Raw genomic sequence first — 21,080 nt, 5'->3', positions numbered from 1 at the left:
ACAACTGGTTAGAAAATCTTCGGCCGGATATTAACCTTACATCTTTTCCTTATCGAAATGTAGTAGTTGGTGCATCATTTGTTGTTATTTATGTGTCTGATATTCTAACTCAGAAGGATAGGTGAGTTTCTTTGAAATCTATTATTACCCTAATCTATTCAATAGCCGAGTAAGTGTTTTTTTTTCATAGTGATTGTGGTGTTTGCTGAGCATTTGATCATGAACCGACCAATTTCGGCTGATTATATCATAGAGAATCATCGTGAACGTCTTGGGTTTCTGTTGTATCGATATGGACAGATGAAGATTGATAGAAATATTGAGATTATGTAATGGATGTTTTTCTTATCCCTTTATGTATTTATGATAAGCTCGAGCGTATAATGATTTCTTTTTGGTGGGGGAAGAACGGAAGTGATAAGAAGGGGATTCGTTAGGCTAGTTGGGAGAAGTTGTGTAAACCGAAGAAGCTCGGTGGTTTGGGCTTTCGTAGCGTGCGGGAATTTAATACTGCGATGTTAGCTAAACAAGCTTGGCGTTTGACGAGTATGAGTGATAATTTGATGGGAAATTTTTTTAAGGCTCGCTATTTTCCAAAAGTTTCTTTTCTAGAAGCTAAATTAGGGTCTAACCCAATTTACATATGGAGAAGTATCTTTGAAGTTCAACAAATTATTAAGAAAGGCGTTTGTATTCGTATAGGGAATGGTCATAATACGCGTGTGTGTAATGATCCTTGGTTAAGAGAACATAACAATGGTTATTTGGAATCTTCTTTGCCAGAAGAACTTAGAGAAGATAGAGTGGATCAATTAATGGAAGTGGGTATGCAAAAGTGGGTACGCAGAAGTGCGATCATGGATTGTTGAAGGATATTCTTTGTGATAAAGATGTTGAGAGAGTTATTAATATTCCTTTAAGCTTTAGGAATGTTAAAGACTCCTAGTATTGGTTGTATGACCCTAAAGGTTTATTCACAGTTAAAAGCTATTATAGGGTAATGTTTGGAAACATAAAAAGTAATTCATATGATATTTGGAGCAAAATTTGGAATTTAAAGGTCCCTTTGCACGCTAGAAATTTTGTATGGAGGGTTTATTATGGTTTTCTTCCTGCTGTGGATACCTAGCAACAAAGCATGTGTTCATTAACTCAGATTGTGTGGTCTGCGAGTCAAGAGCAAAATCTGCACTTCATCTATTTAGCACTTGTAGGATTGCAGTTTCTTGCTGGAGTAAATCGAAGCTTTAGGTGATGGTAGATGAGTCCGAAGACTTTGGAGCTTGGTGTCGACGTTGGCTTCTGAATTTGTCAACAAATGATGCTTCTTTGGTGGCCATGATATGTTGATTTATTGGCTGAATAGAAACAGTTGGGTGTGGAGCAAGAAAGGTGGGAGTGCTGATGTGATCATTAATGAAGCTGGCCATAGTTTATTTGCATGCTAGGCATCTAACTCTTCCAAAGTTCAGCTGAGATCTGCGGAGATTGATGGTGGGGATGAGCTGGTAAGATGGAGGTCCCCGACTACGGGGTAGGTGAAGGTTAATGTGGATGCAACTGTTTTTAGCGCTTAGGGAAAGGTCAGGTTCGGCTGTGTTGTGATGGACTATTCAAGTAGAGTGTTGCAAGCCAGGAGCAATATGTTTGATGGTGTCTTCTCTCCAAGGACTGCTGAAATAATGAGTATGAGGGAAGCTTTGCCTTAGTTAAAGGGGTGGTCGAATGTGGATATCGAGTCAGATGCGATGGAAGTGATTTTGGATATCAGAAACTTCAACCTTTTAAGGTCGGATTTATTGATTGTTTTTAAGAGACGGTCTGCGAATCAGGCAACATACGTGCTAGCGCATTGCCCGTTCCTTATCAGGTCATCAAAATTAGTTCACCAATTTTCCTGAATTCCTCACTACTGTAATTGCTTCAGATTTGATTTAAGAAAATTTCATTTGAGTTTAAAAAAAAAATCATCTTTACATTGTTTTCGTACATATTTACAGGTCATGTCTTTATTTTATTGTTTTACTAATAATATCATTTTTTTTAATTTTTGAAATATATTTTTCATATTTTTACTGATTTATGATTTTTTTACTAATTGTTTTTGAAATTTTTTTCTCATGTTATTTTATCGTATTTAAAAAAAAATTGTTGATGGGCTTAATGTGACAGCCCAATTAATTCAAGTCAAGTGTCTATTATCCATAAACAAACATAAAAACGGTTGTTAAGATAGTATTTGATAATTGATAGTACATTATTATTCTAAGAATCAGAAGTTGATGGCTGATTTGATTTGAACAAAATTAAAATTTGACGAGACTTGAATTTAATAAATTTTGATCAAAATTCATGGTCTGGTTGAAATATCAAACTTGTCAACCCCAAAAAAAATCAATTTTTCATATAAAGAAATAATAATTGGACCACTTAATTGAATCATTTGAGCCGGTTTTAACCGGAGACCAATAATTGGTTGGTTTAGGCCCCCATTTATGAGAATGGTACGAAAAGTTGAATCTTAAAACTGTCAACCGTTTTACCAGGCCCCTACCATACTGCCCTGATATTTCCTAAATGGCTGCCTACATTTCATATCAAACTTACATCTTCAAAACATTAGTACATCAGAAGCTTCATTTTGGACCGTTGTTGCAGTTGGACTAGTTTTAAGAGTCTTAAGTCAAAATTAAAATTTGAGATTCTTAAATTTTGACCATTTACGAGACCATTTTTTAAGGGTTCAAAACTAACAAAATTGAAAATCTTAATCCATTTTCTAATAGGATGAATGATTACTCTAAGTTCCCAATCGAAAGGGTTTTGCATGTGATTAATCAAATCTAATTTAACCGACCATTATAATTTACTTTCTTTATAGAAAAAAGAAACGAGACATTTATATTTTAATCATAATACCTTTTTGATTCGATGAAAATTTATCTATGATAGTATCTATCTGTGATATAAACTAGTGACTTTTCACTTTTTTTATGAACACGACTTTTCGGTCTTAATTAAGTCTAAATACTTGAAGTTTATTGAACCAAATTTAGTGAATAATAATAATAGCACTAATGGTAAATTAATTTACCTTTAAAACAGTACTATTGATTGATTAGTGAGGAGAATTGATGTATGTATTATTATAAGGTACTTATAAATTTAAGTGCATAGTGTGAAGTAGTAATATTTAATTGGGTTAATTCCTAAAAAAATCATGAACTTTACACGAATTTTCATTTTAATCACGACCTTTAAAAGTTGTCATTTAAAGGCACGAACTTTCATATTGTTTCAAATTCATCATTTCAATGTATTTTTATTAACTAAATTCTTCACTAAATCATTAATGAAAGACCCAAGTTATTAATCAACATCAAATCTTATTATCTTTCAGTTAGAGTATTTAGGATTAGGAATTTTTAGTCAGATAAAATACACCGAATTTTACTTTGGTGATAGATTTGAAATAAAATGAAAGTTCGTCCTTTTAAATGACAACTTTTAAAGGTCATGATTAAAATGAAACTTCGTGTAAAGTTTATGATTTTTTTAGGAATTAACCCTATTTAATTGGCAGTGTACTAGTTATAATATTTTTACATGGAAGAAAACGAATGGTCGGTAAAACATGTTGGTCTTGGTCAGAAATATTAGATTTGACCTAAATTTCTTACAAGTCAGCTCACAAATAGTTTTGGAACCGGAGATCCACATTCATTTGTCAAACTATATCATGCCACTCTATAATCTTAGCTTAGATGGTATGGTATAACCGCTGAGCAATACACTGCTAAATTGTGAGTTCGATTTTTTTCATAAATACTTCCCCTTTTCAAATTATAAAAAAAAATTGTTTACAACACAAAAGTTTTCTTTCTTAAATGTTGAAAGTCCGTAAAATACTCCCCTATATATAATAGACCTATAATTTATATAAATAAAAACATTAATAGATAAATTATATATAAATATAATATTATATTATATATAAACTACCTCACTCAAGACATAAAAAATTACGTAATGACATGAACGGAGCTATATAAAATGGAGGATGAGCAATTGTTCACTTTACTAATTTAAATTTTCATATAGTATTATTAATATAGATTCAATAAAATAGTTTTGTCTAACTTTAAATTTTTATTTTGCTCACCTTAATATTTTTGTTTATCCATTTACAACATTATAAAAAATATATCACTTTATATTTTTGTCCACTTTATAAAAATGTTCCGAATTTGCTAACAGAAAATTAATAAAAATATAATAAGATACGAATATATAAATTATAGTGTCAAAAAGTCTTTTAGAATTGAATAAAGGGAAAAAAACTACTTATCATTATGGGATCAACAATAGTATTATATAAATAGTTAGGGAGTTGGAATATAAAAGTTGAAAGGTGTTCATCATATCATGTTGTATTATGGTGGAATTGCAACTGCCAGCAAACAAAGCAAGAATCCTTAGCTGTGTTATGCTTTTAGGGCATCTAATATAATATAAACTGATATATATTTTCATAAAGTACCAAATATATTTGGTACATTTTCTAACTGAAACAAACTGTAAATATATATCAAAATAATTATTTTATGAGCTAGGCTAACTACATTTAGAGATCAATCCATTATCAAGTTGATGTCTTTCATGCAGTAATTGATATGCAACTTCAAGAGCTCAATCGTCGTTTTGATGAAGTCAATACTGAATTACTTCTTTGTGTTGCTTGCTTGAGTCCAAAAGACTCATTTAGTGCATTTGACAAGAAAAAGTTAGTCAAGATGGCTGAATTCTATCCATGTGAGTTTTCTAGTGTTGAACTTATTGTACTTAAAAATCAACTTGAAACTATATTACAGATGTACATGGAGACGACAGATTTAGTAATTTAAATGGAATAGGAGAGCTTTCAAAGAGGATGGTGGAGGTCGAGAAGCATAATATTTATTCACTAGTGTATTTACTATTAAAGTTGGCGCTAATTTTGCCTGTAGCTACAACAACCGTGGAGCGAGCTTTTTCAGCGATGAAATTGATAAAGAGTGATTTACAAAATAAAATGAGTGATCAGTAGTTGAATGATTGTCTAATAGCATACATCGAGAAGGATGTATTTAATAGTGTCACCAATGATGTAATTATTCAGTATTTTCAGGATATAAAAACTCGTCGAGGATAATTGTAAATAATTGATTTATTTTTTTATTTTTTTTAAGCTTATACATGTCTATAATTTTAATTTTTATGGACCCCACCATATTAAATTTCTAAATCCGCCACTGCACCAAATTGAAAAAACTTAAAATTTAGTCAAATTTTTCAAATGTCTGATACCTTGACATATTTTTGAACTGAAAGCTAAAGGGGATGTTACTGAGTTAATTGGCTAAGTTCTCTCATTGACATCCTCTTCAAATATTATCATACCCTAACGGGATATTAAATTCCCTGGGTCACTCAAATCTCAGGAAATTTCAAAAAGGTTACTAAAGTCAATTTTCTTACAAAATGGTCACTGAATTATACCTTTTATTACAAAAGGGTTCACCTCATATAAAACGACGTAAAATCTAACATTTTTGCTTACGTGGCAAGCCAAAATTACAAAAAAGTACATAGTTCAGTGACCTTTTTGTAATAACAGGAATAATCCAATGATTTTTTTGTAGTTCACAAAAAGTTTAGTGTTCTTTTCGTAACAATAGAAATATTTTTGTAATAAAAGGTATAATTCAGTGACCACTTTATAAGAAAATTGACTTTAATGATCTTTTTGAAATTTCCTGAAACTTGAGTAACACAGAGAGTTTAATATCCCACCCTAACATTGATAATGGACCAATTCATAAATTTGCGCATAGCTAAAAAGTCTATAATACTTGAATTCCAAATAAATATTAAAGCTAAAAAGCGTATAACATTTGGATTCCAAATAGATATTAAACAACTGAGAATTTTCAATGACATTATCGTTGTGATGTACAGTTATTCTAATATTGATCCGAATTTGGGTACTTTATAAGTAATCACATTATAGTTTATTTAAAAAAAAATAGTTGGTGGACTAGTCTAAGACTCAGACGAAGAATTTGAAATTCGATTTTATGGATAAGTGGAAATGCTTCTCGTAGTAGAGCTTTGAGAATTCTGAAATTTGGATGTTATCTCATTTCATGAGTGAACATTATTATGTTTCATTTTATTAATTTTCTTTGGATATAGTTGAATTTTTAGCTCTTTAAATGAAAAATAAATAAAAATAACAATATATTATCTCTCAATTGATCCAAATAATTGCATATCATTCATAATTTTAACCCAAATCTCCGCAAAAGAGTTAAGATTAAACGATGTTGAGAGATAATAATGGTATCTTTAAGCATCATTAGAAAATGTTGGAGTCTTAGTATCCCAAACAAAATTAATTTTTAATCAGAAGAACTGCTGAAATGAACTACCCTTTAAAAAGCCATTAACTATAGGATGTGTGACAATCTGAAGTGCCCTCACTATGGTGGTATGGAATCCCAAGTTCATTTTTTAATTTATTATTTAATGTATCTTTTTCACATAACAAACACATTATTAATTTGTTGTACGAATAACATGGCACAACGGTTACATTCAATAATTTTTCCTTCACTATTGTAAGTTTGTAACATTGCTCGTCCAAATGAATTGTAACATCTTTTGATGAATATACATTTTTATTTACTTTTTTATTATTATTAAATGGTTGTTGCATGAAATTGTACATTATCTCATTGAGACCAAAAGTAAGGAACATAAATTTTAGGCCGAAGGTATAAAAAAACCCCTCAACTTATTCAGAAAATACAAGACAATCCTTAAACTTTTTTGTGGTTCAAAACGACCCTTTAATTTTTTTTTTCCGAACAAAAAAACCCTTCCGTCCAAAATCTCCGTTAAATGATGACATGGCGCATAGGAAAAAAATTCAAAAACATCCTCAATGTTTAAAATATTTACCAATTTTATATTTTTAAATTGTTTTAATCATTTTCACCATCTTCTTAATTTAAACATCAATAATTAAAACCAAATCAAATTAAACCAAACACAATAAAAGATGACCTATCCTAACCATCCATTCACCCACTGATTTCCGGGCCGCCGCTTCATCCGTCACCGCTCCACCCGCCACCGCCGCCTCGCCCACACTGCCACGAACAGTAAAGGTTCATCCCTAAAGGGAGTAAGTTGAACAGTTGTTTAATTTTCTTAATTTTTTTGTTTCCTTTCCTTTCTATCCCAAATTCCAGTTACTCCAGGACAATTTAATTTATTAAAATTGTTTTTTCTTTGAAATGTTCAGCCATGGAGAAAGTTTCAATCATTGCCAAGAATCAAATGGTTGAAGCTATGGCTCTCTGATTTGATTTTCTTTCAAAATCAAGGACAAGCCTTTTTCAATATGTTGATGAGGGTTTTCATTTTTTATTTTGATGAGGGTTTTCAGTTTTTATTCGTTTATTTTGGATTTGAAAGGTTTCAAAGTGGCTGCAATTGAGGAGTTTCGTTTAGGTTTAATTTCTGTGAAAGATTGCTTCTTTGTTGTTCAAATCTTAGTTCTTTAATTTATAGCTCTGTGTCTATGGAAAGAGTGGATGAGGAGGATGAACACCGCCGCCGGACAAAAAATTGATCGCCGGAAAGAAAATTCCGGCGGTCGGTGAGTGGCGGCTGCCGGAAATCACTGACTAATTAGACTTTGATTAATTTTAACTGGGGTTTGAAGTGTTTATTTAGTTTTTGATAGGTTTAATTGAGTTTTAATTTATAATTTTAATTAATTATATGTTTTTAAATGAAGAAGAGGGTGAAAATGATTAAAAAAATTTATAAGTATAAAATTGGTAAGTCTTTTAAACATTAAGGATGTTTTTAAACTATTTTCTTATATGCCACGCCATTATTTAACAGAAATTTTGCACAGAAGGGGTTTTTTGTTTGAAAAAAAAAATAAAAGGATCGTTTTGGACCAAAAAAAAGTTTAAGGACTATCTTATACTTTCCAAATAAATTGAGGGGTTTTTTTGTATCTTTGGCCTAAATTTTAACGCATCGACCCATTAAACAAAACATAAAGGGCCACTTCCACCTAATAATAATCATTACCATACCATTTTATTAACGTTTCTTCCCGTTATAGGAACAAAAAAATCATTTCATATTTATCTTTAAAAAAAAATCATTTCATGCCATCATTAAACTATAGTTCAAACAGTATAAATATTAGACAACAATCTGCTAGATCGTGTAATAGATTTTTCCACAAACACTCCCCCACTTTCTAATTATCAAAATAATCATTTCATGCTACTATTTATAGGGCAGAAATTCATAATGAAAGAAATGATGTTACAATAATATTTATTCTATTTTCTAGTTTGATAAACAAAATTATCTTTAAATTTTTAATAAACTGAAATAGGTTAATTTAATATAAATAAAATTTATTTAATAAAGTTAAATTTTATTTAATCAACTAATTTTTTATTTTTAACTTTAATATTTTTGAGATATCAAATAATGTCAACATTTTTCTTCTCCATTTCATCGAATTTTCAACCAATGATTCAAATTTAAATTATAAAAGAAGTAAAGAATTATGTAAAATTTATTAATTTTATATTAAAAATAAAAAAAATACTCCATTCGTGTTAAATTATAAAGCATTACTTAATTTTTTTTTTATTTCAAATTAAAAGCACTCCTTTTTAACTTAATAAATATATCATGTATATTTTTATTGATTGTAGTAAAGTGTTTAAATAGAAAACAGATAATACTTATTTATTAAATAAGAATAAGTATGATATTTTTGATAAATTAACTCATTATACATATTTATATTTTAAACTATTTACTAATATTAGGGATGAGTAAAATATCCGATTGACCTATTTAACTGACGCGCCGATGATTTTTTGTTGGTTCAATTTTGAGTTTTAAAATATGATTTAGGTTTACAATTTCCAAATCACGGATATATTTAGTTGGATTCAGTTTTGAATTTTTTTTACTTTTTATAAGGCTGGTCTGGTTTCAATTTTGGCTAGAGGGTCATATTTGATCTGTTTAATTTTTATATTCAGACGATCAATTAATTCAGTTTTATTTTAATCAAACCGATCAAATGCTCAACTCCAATTAATGTGGGACAACAAGAGTATAATCTAAAATTTTAAATATATTTAAATCTGTAAAAAGTTAATAAATGCAAGCTTGTTTGGAGCATGAAATAAATAAGGGGATCCAAATGGAAAGTTCTGCTTTGCCAAATAAAATCTTGAGCAGAATGCCAACTCAAAAGTGGACCAAACTTTGTACTATTGTAAATCAAATTTTATTTGAACCATGACAAATGCTAATCAAATTTCAAATTTTCCTTTTGGTTTTTAAATACTATATAGATCCCCTTATAGTGCCATTTGGTGAATAAATTCTAGATGACCACTAATATTCAACGTCACCTAGTGGATAAAATCAACCACCCAAAAGGACACATTAAATTAATTTTTTGAGTGAAGTAAGATCGCACCAAGTCCTCCAATTTGTATTATTTTACACATCTCACAAAGCAATCTATAGGTAAAAGATCCAATATCAATGGCTTTTGCAATCTTAGTATACAAAAAAAAAGCACAATTTTAACTCACTTGTACTTTTTATGTATATTAATGGTGCAAAGATTTAAGGTCTAAGGCCATTTCTTGTTTTATTGGAGCATTATCCCTTGTTGATTTGTTTTCAACATCTTTAACTATTAATTGATTTTAAAGTTTAAAATGATATTAGTCTAATGTCAGCTCATATATTGTTTTTTTAATCAAAATTAAACCATTAAGATAAAAGTGGAACATATCGAAGTAAATTATAAGTAAAAATATTAAATTAAATTCAACATTTGATCTACTAAAACATAAATAAAACAAATAATTTAAAGACTATAAAAACATTGACAATGTAAAATAAACAGAAAAAATTATGTACACCGTTACACTTATTGAGAAATGCATTATGTTTCATTTTGAAAAATAAATTTATATATTGTTTTTTTTATCCCTGCTATGGATTATATAAATATGTTACTAATTATTTACAACTAATATTCACAAACAACCATTATCTCGTCATTGGCATATGTGGATCGCTTAATCACCATGTCGTCTATGGTTGGACGATGATGCTTTCGACTTTGTCTTCCTTCTTGTTGAGTATAGTCTCCATCTTTATTTTTCCATAATTTTTATTCTTTTTTTGGCCATGATGCGACTCGAACTCAAGACCTTAAAATCTTGGATCTCACTCCTAACAACTTGAGCCATGGGTTATTGGTAAATTTATATATTGCTCACATCAGTAAAACACAATTATAATAAAGTAAGAATTTAATCGTCCTTTTATAATATGTCTGTTAAATCGATAAAATTAATAAGTCAAGTTAAAAGTTAGGTTGTGTTCACGAACCCGAATCTTTTGATTCGATGCACGATAATCTCATTCATAGGTGTATGAGGTAAAAAAATGTATTTTCTAGCTAAATTAGGTGCAGACTCCAATTTTTAAATTAAATCAGACCGAAGTTGCCATAAAGCTCTTTCTAGAGTATTGGATGGTTTTCTATCATTTGTCTGTCGATACAACAAGATTTAAGATCTGTTCAGAACACGGAATTTGTTCATCTAGTCAACACAAGCTCACTAGTCCAAATTAAAGTCGATTCCGAACCCGAACGAAGCAGAAAATGCTTCTAGAAATTTTTGGGCCGACAGTTGGACCTCGAAGCCCATGATATCGTAGCAATGCGTACTATTGTTAGTAAAATACTGCAAGCGTACAATGTCAACTCGTAATACAGATTATGGAGTTCAGATATCGTACTCATAGGAAAAGCGATCTAAATATATCCAATTAAGATATTCCAGTCTGTTTAGTAGATAAAACAATTGAAAAAGAGAAATTAAACTAAATAAAACAATAATTAAATAAAGTTGAATTAAATGTGAACTAAACTTATAATGGGAGATCATGGATTACAAACTATCCGTATACTATCAATCAATTTGGTTATGGATTTGGTTGTCAAATTACGATTCTGGCTATTCGAAACCACATGTGCCGTTTTCTCGAGTTGTTACAGGCAAAAATCCAATTAAAATAATTATTAGGCAAATAAATCACTCTTTAGCATAATTATAAACCTAATTAATTAATCAATTGACATTTATTAAGAGGACCCTAAGGTTATTAATTCTCTCTCGCATAATTAACTCCTACATTATTGATTTATTGGTCTATTTCAAATTAGATCTCTCAAGTTAAAATCAAAACACATGGCAATGAATACATTGCCAAATAAATTGAAGCATTAAGAACAATAATCAATGCACAATTTTAATAATAACCCATAAATTTAATACAATTAAATAAGCATAATTCAAGTTAATAACTCTCGATGTTGGGATTAGCTACTCATGTTCATAGAAAAACCAACAATAATAAAAAGGGAGTTCATAGTTAAAAGTTACAAACTAATAATCAATCCATTATAAATTGTCGTCATCTTTGTTCCTCGACTCCGCCTTCAATCTTAATGAGCAAACTCAGAATTATGGATATGAAAAACATTAAATCAAAGTCAAAACTAAGGTTTATGGCTAATCTAAGAATGGTGAACCCTTCACAAGATGCTTTTTTTTTATTTATACCAATTGAGCTTTAGGGTTAAGTATAATTTCGAGCTCCATGAATTTAGTAAAAATAGCAGGGTCTTCTAAGATTTTGAGTCAAATTTTGTTTGAACAAAAGTATAATTTCATTGTGCGAGAAATTGGAGTGGCACAACCGTGCCAAGCGTTTTTTTTAGGGTTGGCAAGCTTGGCGCGTCCGCGCCAAGTATTTTTTTATTGGCACGACCGCGCCCCTTTATCGTGCCGCCGTCGCACCATTTGTTCTGGACATGTATGATGATTTGGCATGACTGTGCTAGCCTTGGAGAGGACATGCCAACTTCTAATTTTACTCCAAATTCTTTATTTTTGTAATACCCCGTAGAATTATTAGTGTTTATTTTAGCTAGTGTCCAATTTTAATTAATTAGGACCTCGAAAATAGTGAATAAATTCACGTGATGAATTTATAAGTGTGAAAATGTGATTTGTTGTGTGTTTGCCTTGAATGTGATTTTTTGGCAATTTTACGTGTTAAAAGTGAATTTTGCGATTTTCACTAAAAACCGTCAAAATAATTATTTTAAATATTTTTAAAGGTCCAAAAATATTTTAATCCAGCCCATATGTTATGTTTTAATGTTTTTGAGTATTTGAGAAAGTTAAATTTATTTTGCCCCTAGAGTTCGAATTATTTACAAGAATGCCATAATGGCAAACTTGTAAATAATTGAAACATGATTCAATATCTAGATATTTCCTCTACTTAAACTTGGTGCCCAAGTCTTCAATTGTCTTCTCCATTTTTGTGGGTGCCGAATACACCATAACCACAAACACCAAGCTTTATACTTTCATTTTCTCTCAAAACTTTCTTCACGAAAATTGACGGGAATATTGTGTAGATCGTTAAGGTGTATTTGCATGTTCGTTTGAGGTATAATTTCAAGCTCAAAACCTTACTTTTAGTTGCTGATGTTGGTTAAGTGTTAGAAACATGCATAGGATGGTTTAAATGTGATGTTTGATGGATAATTAACTAGTTTTAGTAATTGTTTATATGGGTTTCGGTTTTAAATAACTTTTCCGTGAAAATTAAATTATTTATTTAAATTTTTGGGCTGATCTAAATGATGATATTTATATATGCTTTAAAGTGAAATTTTTGTGGATTAAAAATGTTAATTAATTCGGGTGTTAATTTAATTAGTTGGGTTTCGATTTTTAATTGTTTTAAAGCTTAAAAATAGCTTAAAAATGGTAAATAAAGAGATTTTTAATTTCTGGAAATAATTTTATTTATGGATGAGTTATATTTATGGTTGATGTTAATTAAATGTATAATGGTGAATTTTTAGCGGTTTAATAATCGGGTTTTGATTTTAATAACTCTATTCGGCTAAAATTGTTTAAAAAGGGTATTTGTGTCATTTTTAAATTCTGGGCAGAAAATATTTATGAAAAATTTATGAAATATGTTTGATAATTATTTGTGGAGTTCAAATGATTTTTGTGTAGTGTTTTGACGGATTAATAATCGGTTTTGATTATTAATTGATATTTCGGTTTTAATGGTTAAAATAATGGAAAATATTATTTTAAAAATTATGGGCTGCTGTTTTTTAAAAAGATGAGATTAAAAATCTGTTCAAAAATAATTTTGGTGAATTTTGGTGTTAAAATGGCTTAAAATGAATTTTTAAGCGTTTTTAGCGTTTTCGAGTTTTCCGGCCAAAACCACCGGAATACGGTGACCGAAGTATGAGTAGAGGGGATAGAGCATGTTGGCTCAGTCCTAAACTCAGTTGGCAGCAGTTAGTGCCGAAATGTTTTTGGCAGAAAATAAGGGGGGCCGAGCCCCGGGTCAAAAATATTTTACGGAAAAATATTTTTGGTTATTTGTGAATTGTGGTATGTTTGTTGAGATTTTCTAAAAGTGTATTTTTAGAAAATTATGTGAATTGAATGTGTGTTAGAATTATATGAAGTTATAATTCTATGTTTATTTATGGAATTAAATAAACTATGTGGTGTATCGTATAGAAATACGATGACGCGGAAATAGATAGTCGGAATCAAATTTGGTTTGTGATTATGTGGTTTATTTGGTTGAGTCGGTCTAGAGTATATCCTAGAATTTAGAGTTATTACATTTATTAATGTTTAATCTCTAAATTAGATACAGCGAGTTTTGTCGCGGAAACCGGCGAGCAAAGGTTTTGAATATTCGACGGGTGATATTTTTATATTTGGAATAAGCGAGTACTGTGAGTGTGTTTACAACTTATACTGCTAAATATTAGTATTAAAAATATTGCGAACTGCTTTACATGATTTGCAAATGCTTTATTTTATTTTGAATTTAAATCGCATGAACTATTATACATAGTTTTGAAACCGATTTAGATTCATTGAAACATGCTTACTATTGGGCGGCAATAGTGCTGTGTGATCACCGGTATTGCATTTAGAATGTGTTGCATGTGAAAACGGTATGTGGAAATCTGGACGACGGTCTGGAAGTCAGGCGACGGCCTAGACATATGGAAACAGATCTTCAGAGGCAACGGAATATAGACGACCAAAGGCAGTCAGCAAATTGCCGAGATCTGAGAGGTTGAACCTTTTATTAAAAAAAGTGAAATTGGCGACAATATTTATGTACTGCCGAAATCCGTTGTATTGTAAGAAGAGTCTGGGACTTTCAAATACGTAAAATAAGAGTAATCGGATTTAACTGGCTAAAAGTACAAAAAGAGAAAATAAATACGGCCAAAAAAAAATAAAAGGTTAACCCGAATGGAATGAAAAAAAAAATGGAATATTTATGTTTCCTGTGTTGAAAGCATATAGGAACATGAATCATGGTTTAGGGTTTCATATGAATCGGTAATCTGGAATGCATTGCTTTCATATTAATGTTTATTAGTACATGTTGTACGCATTCACCAGTTTTTATAACTGACCCCGTTGAATTTAATATTTTTACAGGCGAGTAGTTTGAGGTGTGGATTTCCAATTTCTTGTTCCGGAAATCCCTGGCTTGAATAAAGTGAGAATGACTTTCCTTTATGTGTCTAGAGTTGCAGTAGCTAGAATAATGAACGGTGATACCTTAGTAGTCGTTGGACTTATTTATGCTTTATATTTTATTATAACGCTTAAACTCTGATAATATGTAATGTGTGAATGTTGTGCGAAGTCCGAGCGACTGCACTTGAATAAAATGCGACGAACGCATCTGCATAGTGAAATGCAGTTAAGTCCATTAGAGAAATGGCCTGCATAGTGAAATGCAGTAATTACCATAGTAAAATGGTATGCACATGAGATGCATGATAAACCATAGAGAAATGGTTTTGAAAATAAAATGCAATAATTAAAGAGAAAATTATGTGCATGTTTTAAATGGTAATTTTTATAAGAACGTTTTTGATAGGAGTATTTTTACTCCTATCTTTAGCGTCGTTTCCGCATGCTTTATTAACGTTTTATCACGGTTTTATGGTATTTCGTATGCCTTATTACGTGTTTTAGTATTTCAGGTACTTAGGAGCATTGCGGAAGCATTTTGGTGCAAAAGTTGGAAAAGACGACAAAAGCGATGCGGAAGCTCATTTGCAAATCTGAAAAGCTGACCCCGGGGCACTAATTGACCAATTTGGACTAGCTAGAAGCCTCAAATGAACTCGTGATCTTCATGAAAGTTAAAGTAGACGTCCTGAGCTTTCCAACGGTTCAAAAATCGACTTAATCGGACAGTTCTACACCGAGTTACGAAGGTTTGAAGATCGAGATTTGGAGCAGAAAATGGCAGCTCGAATCGGGCTTCTCATTTAGCCCAAGGAGTTCTATTCGAGCTTGGGCTTGCTGGAATGGGGAAATCTTAGTTCAAGATGCAACAAGGCTTTATTTATTTGCTATTTTGGGCCCAACACATGTGTAAATGAATGTTTGTCTTTTTCCTTCTTTTGTTGGTACTATATAAGGGGCCTTATCTCTATTTTAGGTATAGAAGATTTTGCTAGACTTTATTCTATTATTGTACTTTTGAATCTTCTCCTAATTTTAGTCTTCTTCTTCAATAGAATTTCCAGATTTTTATTTTCCTCCATTGTTGAGATCTTTGAAGCTTCATTGAATGAACAAGTTTTATTTTCTATTACAATTATTATTTGTGGGTTTTTCATCTTATTGTAAGTACTCTTTACCCATGTCTTCCATTTATCATTTTGTTGATTTAGCTCTTGAAATGTGTAACTAATCCCCCATGTTTGGGGGTTGAGATGATTTCCTTCTTGTTATGTTAAATGGTATGGTGATTGGTTAAATGCTTGTTCTAATTCTAGTTCCTAATGCTTGTGTTAGCCTAGCTATCTAATGCATGATTTAGTGTTTGCTTGACTCATTGAGAAATGGTTAGGTGAATAGACTTTGGAATTATAAGCCTAGATTGTAATACCACGAGAGTGGATTAGGATTTAGGTGACCTTGAGTTTGTTGATTAATTGATGTTGGGTAATTGGTTTTGTTTAGTATCACGAGAGTGAGTTAGGCATTAATTGATTACTTGATGATTGATTTTGTCGTTCTTAGAGGCTCGAGAGAGCGGGAACGGTGCGCTAGGCACAACTCGGCCCTTGCTTTATACCAATTTATCCATTACCATGTATGCATGACCTAGGAATGATTTCAACCCCTAGACATCTTTTACTTATTGATTAAACTTGTTCTTATTTTAGTTACTTGAATTGTTAGTTTAATTGTTTAGTGCCTATTTAGTGTTAATCTTATTTGAACTTCACCATTCGAGTTTCGCTAAACGAATTGAATCGCAACTAAAATTCATTCTCATCAATCGCTCTAGATTCACTCCTCGTGGGATCGATTCCGACTTCCGGATTATTACAAGTTGTGCTTTTTGCTCAACAAGTTTTTGGCGCCGTTGCCGGGGAGTGACGAGTGTTTATTGATTGATTGAAATTAGTTATTGTTCGGTCGAGTTAGCTTTATTTTCTTTTTTTTTAATCACTTTTGTTGTTTTTTGCTTCTTTCCGGATTTACGCGTGGTTTGCTTGTTGTTGTTTGTGTAGGAGATCAACTATAGTGTATGCACAATACACGAAGGGCCAATCTTCCACTAGAACCGTTTCAAGACAACCTCGGGAGATTTGAAAGAAGTGTGAGAAAGGAAAATCGTATACCCGTTATCATGGAACGTGGGGATGATAACTATGAGGAAGAGCAACAAGGGGACAATCACCCTCAAGTTCAAGGCCATCAAGCACAAAGACAAACTTTGGGGGATTTCTTCCTCCCGGATGTGGATAATGCTACCTATGGGTGCTTTGCAAGGCCGGTCACCGCGGCTACTTTTGAGATCAAGCCTAGCACGATTCAACTCCTAGAGAATCGGTGCCAATTCTTTGGGTTACCAAGTGAGGATCCGAATGAACACATAGCCAAGTTCTTGGGAGTGTTGGACACATTCAAGCTCCATAATGTCACCTCCGATCAAATCAAGCTTCGAATGTTTCCGTTCTCACTAAGAGACAAGGCTAGCTTGTGGCTTCGATCACTTCCTAATGCATCTATCCACAATTGGCGGGATCTTGCTCAAGCTTTCCTTCACAAGTACTTTCCAATGGGGAGAACCGCGAAGTTGACAAAGGACATCATTGATTATTACCAATATGAGGGAGAGTCTCTCTATGAAACTTGGGAGAGGTTCAAGGATCTCCAAAGGCACGTACCTCATCATCGGCTTGTAAGGGAACATGTGCTTCAAATATTTTATAATGGTTTGGGTGAAATCACAAGATCTACCATTGATTCGGCCGCGGGAGGTTCTTTGATGCAAAAGACGCTTGATGAGGCTAATGAGTTGATTGAAAAATTGGCTATGGTGAGTAGCACTTGGTCCTCGGAAAGGAGAAGACCACCGGCTCAAAAGGCATTAATGACACTTGACCAATCCAAGGAGTTTGAAGCGATGAAAGCCATGAATGCCTCTTTACAAAGTCAAGTTGATGCCTTGAAGAAGCAAGTGGGTCCACGGAATGCTCCGGTTGCATATGTTCAAGTAGGTTGTGAGCATTGTGGAGATTTCAATCATGGAAGTAATGAGTGCTATGCCACGGGTCAAACTTGGAGCGAACAAGTGAATTATGTGGGAGGTCAACGCCAAGGGAATGATCCTTACTCGAACACCTATAATCCGGGGTGGAGAAACCATCCTAACTTCGGATGGAGGAATCAAGAGGGCCAAGGCAATGTGCAAGCAAATCAACAAGCGGGTCCTAGTTTCCAAGGAGGAAATAGGCCCCAACAACAAGGTCCTTATCAAGGCCCTTATCCTAACCATCAAGGGCAAGGAAACAACTATGGTGGTAGACCTCAACACCCTCCGGGATTCCAACAACAAAAGAATACGGATGAGGGAAATGTGCTTTCCAAGGTGCTAGAGAAGCTAGAGAAAATGGAGCAAAGGGAGAAGAATCAAGCTTCTACTATCCATCATTTGGAAACTCAAATTTCTCAAATGGCGATTTCGCTTCAAGGAAGACAACAAGGGGGATTGCCATCCACTACGGAAAACAACCCTAGAGAGCAAGTTAAGGCGGTAGAGCTCCGAAGCGGGAGAAACCTTGAGAAAGCCCATGGGAAGAAGCATGTTGTTGAGGAGGATGAGCCTCAAGTGGTTGTTGATGTAGCAAGCTCAAGCCAAGAACTACCAAAGGAATGTGAGGAAGTGGTTATCGAGGTTGAAGAGCCCTATGTGAGGCCACCGCCGCCGCCACCGTTTGTGCCACCGGTTCCATTCCCAAGCCGGTTAAGGAAAGCTCAAGGGAACGAGAAATTTCACAAGTTCCTTGAGATTTTCAAGAAATTGCAAATCAAGCTAAGCTTGGCGGATGCACTTCGGGAGATGCCCCAATATGCAAAGTTCTTGAAAGACATAATTATGAACAAGCGTAGTTGGGAGCAAGATGGGACAATACCGCTCACGGAGCATTGTAGTTCCATAATCCAAAGCAACTTACCAATAAAGCTTAAGGATCCAGGGAGTTTTTCTATACCTTGCACTATAGGAAATATGAATGCTATAAATTGCTTGTGTGATCTTGGGGCAAGTATTAACTTGATGCCATTGTTTCTTTTTAGGTCTTTGTTTGGTGATCAACCGGTAAAGCGCACCTCGATGGTATTGCAACTTGCCGATCACTCTCTCAAAAAGCCGTATGGGATAGTGGAAGACGTGCTCGTTAAAGTGGATAAATTCATCTTTCCGGTGGATTTTGTGATCCTAGACTATGCGGTAGATAAAGAATGTCCTATGATTCTTGGTCGCCCTTTTATGAACACCGGGCGTGCTCTCATTGATGTTCATGCCGGCAAGCTCACCTTGAGAATTGATGAGGAAAGTGTGGAATTTGATATGAAGAGAGTGATGCGGAATGCCATCGAGGAGGAGGATTGCATGAGAATTGATGTGATTGATGAGATTGTGGAAGAGCAACTCCGGGAGAATGTGCAATTGTTGAATGAAGCAAAGAGGGTAGAAATTTGTCCTCAACAAATCTCTCAAGTTTCGTTTCATTCCGAGTCGGGGGATGATGAGTATACTAGAGAGGATGAACCGAAGCCGGAAAGTTTAGATAAGAGCAATGGTGTGACTCCACCATCTTCGGAGTTGCCCCCGAAAGTTGAAATGAAGCCGCTTCCGCCACACCTTCGGTATACTTTTGTTGGGGAGAATGAAACCTTGCCGATAATCATCTCGAACAAGCTCTCTAAGGATCAAGAAAGGAAGGTTGTGCAAGTGGTGAAAGAGCACATGTTAGCAATGGGTTGGCAAATCTCAGACATTCGAGGAATAAGTCCTCAAATTGTGATGCATAAGATTAATCTCGAAGACGAGTCAAAGAAGTCGGCTCAAAGGCAACGAAGATTGAATCCGAATATGAAGGAGGTAGTGCACAAAGAGATCGTCAAGCTCCTCGACGCCGGAATAATCTACCCGATTTCGGATAGTGAGTGGGTTAGTCCCATTCAATGTGTTCCTAAAAAGGGCAGTATGACGATGGTGGAGAGTGAAAAAGGAGAGCAAATCTCCACGAGGACGGTAACCGGTTGGCGTGTATGCATCGATTATCGGAAGCTCAATGAGGTAACCCGAAAAGATCACTTTCCGCTACCATTTATCGATCAAATGTTAGAAAGGGTAGCGGGACACAAGTTTTATTGTTTCCTTGATGGGTACTCGGGTTACAATCAAATCTTAATCCTCCCGGAAGATCAAGAGAAGACGACCTTCACATGCCCCTACGGTACCTTTGCATACCGGCGAATGCCCTTCGGACTATGCAACGCACCCGCCACATTTCAAAGGTGTATGACCTCAATCTTCAACGATATGATTGAAGATATTATGGAGGTGTTCATGGATGACTTCTCCGTGTTTGGTGATTCGTTCGATGGTTGTTTAGCGAATTTAAGGCGGGTTTTAGCACGATGTGTGGAGACAAATTTAGTGCTAAATTGGGAAAAGTGCCACTTCATGGTGGATGAAGGCATTGTACTCGGGCATAGGATATCGGAGGCGGGAATTGAAGTGGATAGGGCAAAAACGGCGGTTATTGAAAAATTAGTCGCTCCAACTACGGTCAAAGGAGTTCGGGCATTTTTGGGCCACGCGGGTTTTTACCGGCGCTTCATTAAAGATTTTTCGTCGATTGCTCGACCTTTGACAAGTTTGCTAGTAAAAGATGCGTCGTTTGACTTCACAAGGGATTGTCAAGATGCTTTTGAGAAGCTAAAGTCGGCACTTGTGACCGCTCCCATTATTTCATCTCCGGATTGGAGTTTGCCTTTTGAGCTAATGTGTGATGCTAGTGACCAAGCATTGGGTTGCGTGTTGGGGCAAAGAAAGGACAAGCGGGTGCATGTGATCTATTACGCTAGTAGAACTATGGCGGGAGCACAACTCAACTATACCACTACCGAAAAGGAGATGTTGGCGGTTGTCTTTGCTCTCGATAAGTTTAGACAATACTTGCTTGGGTCGAAATGCATCATATACACCGATCATGCCGCTTTACGGTATCTATTCACTAAGCAAGATGCAAAGCCTAGGCTTATTCGGTGGATTCTTCTCATGCAAGAGTTCGATGTAGAAATCCGAGATAAGAAGGGTACGGAGAATGTGGTGGCGGATCACCTTTCGAGATTTGAGAATCCGGAACCAATTCCTATTGGTGAGGAGATTAATGAGCGGTTTCCGGACGAAACGCTTATGATGATTCGGGAAGTGGAGACACCATGGTATGCCGATTTTGCAAATTACCTCTCATCGGGAGTCATGCCTCCGGA

The 21,080-nt window shown here is 33.8% G+C and overlaps 1 protein-coding gene, 1 long non-coding RNA gene and 1 other non-coding gene across 3 annotated transcripts; 2 read left to right on the top strand and 1 right to left on the bottom strand.

Moving 5' to 3' along the window:
* Positions 1–3,634: 3,634 nt before the first annotated feature.
* LOC126657636 (uncharacterized) lies at positions 3,635–5,191 on the top strand. The gene is made up of 4 exons (XM_050352387.1): positions 3,635–3,767; positions 4,666–4,812; positions 4,872–5,054; positions 5,106–5,191. Exons 1-4 carry the CDS (start codon positions 3,635–3,637, stop codon positions 5,189–5,191), a joined length of 549 nt encoding a protein of 182 aa, XP_050208344.1.
* Positions 5,192–12,407: 7,216 nt separating this feature from the next.
* Positions 12,408–14,867, top strand: LOC126659546 (uncharacterized). The gene is made up of 2 exons (XR_008790742.1): positions 12,408–12,645; positions 13,888–14,867. It is a non-coding gene; the product is annotated as an uncharacterized LOC126659546 (long non-coding RNA).
* A 2,500-nt stretch (positions 14,868–17,367) lies between these two features.
* LOC126666373 (small nucleolar RNA R71) lies at positions 17,368–17,474 on the bottom strand. Its single transcript, XR_007637876.1, has one exon. It is a non-coding gene; the product is annotated as a small nucleolar RNA R71 (small nucleolar RNA).
* Positions 17,475–21,080: the final 3,606 nt, after the last annotated feature.

The sequence above is a fragment of the Mercurialis annua genome, linkage group LG1-X (genome assembly GCF_937616625.2).
Source record: "Mercurialis annua linkage group LG1-X, ddMerAnnu1.2, whole genome shotgun sequence".
In the NCBI taxonomy this organism is placed as follows: Eukaryota; Viridiplantae; Streptophyta; class Magnoliopsida; order Malpighiales; family Euphorbiaceae; genus Mercurialis; species Mercurialis annua.
This window is presented reverse-complemented; position numbering and strand designations above follow the sequence as displayed.

Coding starts and splice junctions, on each gene's coding strand:
- LOC126657636 (XM_050352387.1), top strand. CDS start 3,635: ATGTTGGTCTTGGTCAGAAATATTAGATTTGACCTAAATTTCTTACAA. Junction 3,768..4,665: donor CTATAATCTTAGCTTAGATG/GTATGGTATAAC, acceptor TCTTTCATGCAG/TAATTGATATGCAACTTCAA. Junction 5,055..5,105: donor AGCGATGAAATTGATAAAGA/GTGATTTACAAA, acceptor ATTGTCTAATAG/CATACATCGAGAAGGATGTA.